A 2,301-nucleotide genomic window follows, 5' to 3' on the forward strand; every position below is an offset into this window, starting at 1 on the left:
GGTGGTCTGAGGTGGTCTGAGGGGCTCTGAGGTGGTCTGAGGTGGTCTGAGGGGCTCTGAGGGGCTCTGAGGGGTTCTGGAAGCAGTAAAGGTTTAAACTCAGTGTTTTAGTTTTGTTTTTGTTCAGTAAACACCGACAGGTTGAAAAGATCTTTCTCTGAGGCTGGATTTGCAGAGCTTCAGGACCTTTCTGTGCTTCCTGACATGTAAAACATTCGTATCAGACAGGATGTTTAGTTTGGCTTCCTTTCGTACAGATTAACAGCAGGAGTGACTCTCCACCTGCTGCTGGTCTCGTTACAAACCGAACTGAGGCAGAACTTCCTGCAGACGGACCTTCAGCTTCCTGGGAAGAAACAAACGTTTTATCCTGCAGAGCTGAGGAAGAGGAGGAGCAGCAGCCAAGTCTGTGGTGAAACAATCATCTCGCACGGCGAGGGGGAAATCTGGGAAGAACCTCCTCCTCATCATCGTCTTCCTCGTTGTTTCTGCCAGCAGCATCACTCGGCTCGGCTGCCAGCTCCTCCAACAGCCAGATGGTGGATGGTTTCTGCTAACAGGCCTGGAAGAAGCTCTCAGAAGGGAGGAGAGGGAGGAATGGAGGGGGGTTCTGCTGCATTAGGAGTTTAAAGTGTTGATCCTGCTGACACGCAGCTTTAATTAAGATTAGAACAAGAAGATGGAGGGGCTTTCATCCACCTTCTGACGCCAACAGAAACAGGTGGAGTTCTCCTTCTGGTGGAGGAGTTCAGATCTGGGTCCTGTTCCTGAGAGATGGAGGACGGATCAGGGCCTGGTCTGCAGGGATGAGGACGGTGATCCGGTCTGTCGTTCTAAAGGAGCTGAGCTGAAAGGTGAAGCTCTGGATTTTCTCTCCTACGGTCCTGAGGTTCGGATCAGGACTGAAAGAACCAGATCCTGGATCCAAGCAGCTGAAATGAGCTCAGAGAAGAGCTCAGATCGGAGTGTGTCCTGGGTACGTCCCACAGACCCGGGTCAGACCCAGAACCCTCCGCAGGGATTATGTATCCGAGAAGGAGAGGGAGTGTGTGTTTCCCTCCTTCTGTCTGTCTGTTAGTCCTCAAGTTTCTCTGAAATCTTAGTTTTGGATTTTGGATCTGCAGCATCTTTAATTATCAAGGTTTTCTTCAACTCTTCACGTTGATAACATTTTGTGACTTTGGGTTCTGGTTTCATTTCACAAAAAGACAACTTTGTTCTTTTTTTGTTGTAAATGTTTCTCCAAATATACTCAAACATACAACTTTAAAAAAATTAACTTTCCAGAAAAACCTTTATGTTTCCAAAAATGTCCCACAACAGAAAATAACTAATCTTCCAAAGTCTTCAAACTCCTGAAAGAGTTTCTGCTTTTAAAAAGTCTCATTAGTTTTCAGAAATGTCTTTATTCTTTCTGATAGAATGCCATGACCCGGGCCTGAAAGGTTTTGTTCTCATGAGGTGTTTTGTGTGCAGATCATCTCTCAGAGGAAACTGTCCAAAGCTCTGCTCAGACCAGGAGGAACGGTGGGGAAAGCCATCATCACGGTGAGTCTGACTTGTCTGGAGGATGCTTGAAGGATTTCTGTTTTTCTGAACCATCAGTAGTTTTTGCTGCAGATGGATCATCTAAAAGCTGCATAAACTTCATTTAAATGTGTGTAAACTGCCCCAGCACAGTTTGAGGCGCACATCTTCCTTTGACAGGGTTTAGTGAATCAGACAGAAGCACAAAATCCTTATTTTCCAAAGATGCCTGCAGGTCTTAAAGCCAGCATCACTGGGCTTGTCTGCAAACAGCAACTTGTGAGGAAGTCTCCATAATGTCTCGAAACGTTTCCCTGCTTGAGTCACCGAAGCTCAGCCTCATCCTTATTTCTGACCGTATGACGTTTCCTCCAGATAGTCAGTGTTGCTGTTGGCAAACTGTTCAGGAACTCTAGAGGCGTATTTTCATTCCTGCAGGAGTTCTCTGACTGAAAACACCCGAGGCGTCAGGTCCAAACCCCACTTTTTTAACATGATGGAATCATATCAGAGAATAAAATAATATCAAATATCTGAAAATGTTTCGTTCTTTTCTGTAATCATTTATTTTAATCTGAGTATTTGTGTGACTTCCTGCCTGTCAGCAGCTGATGATGTCTGATTTCCCTCCTGACTCGGATTCTGGTCGGGTTCTATGGAGACAAAATAGATCCAAAATACCTGTGCGTGTGTAAAAGGATTTGTGCGTGTGTAAAAATATTTGTGCGTGTGTAAAAGGATTTGTGCGTGTGTAAAAGGATTTGTGCGTGTGTA

At 45.3% G+C, this 2,301-nt stretch overlaps 1 protein-coding gene across 1 annotated transcript in view; it reads left to right on the top strand.

Annotated features, from left to right (window-relative positions):
- cpne4a (copine IVa) overlaps window positions 1-2,301 on the top strand; it is a 35,083-nt gene that overhangs the window by 12,902 nt on the left and 19,880 nt on the right. The window contains exon 4 of the mRNA XM_037980499.1: window positions 1,477-1,548. Coding sequence (XP_037836427.1) covers window positions 1,477-1,548 — 72 coding nt within the window. The remainder of the gene's footprint in view (window positions 1-1,476; window positions 1,549-2,301) is intronic.

Source organism: Kryptolebias marmoratus, linkage group LG16, assembly GCF_001649575.2.
Source record: "Kryptolebias marmoratus isolate JLee-2015 linkage group LG16, ASM164957v2, whole genome shotgun sequence".
Classification (NCBI taxonomy): Eukaryota; Metazoa; Chordata; class Actinopteri; order Cyprinodontiformes; family Rivulidae; genus Kryptolebias; species Kryptolebias marmoratus.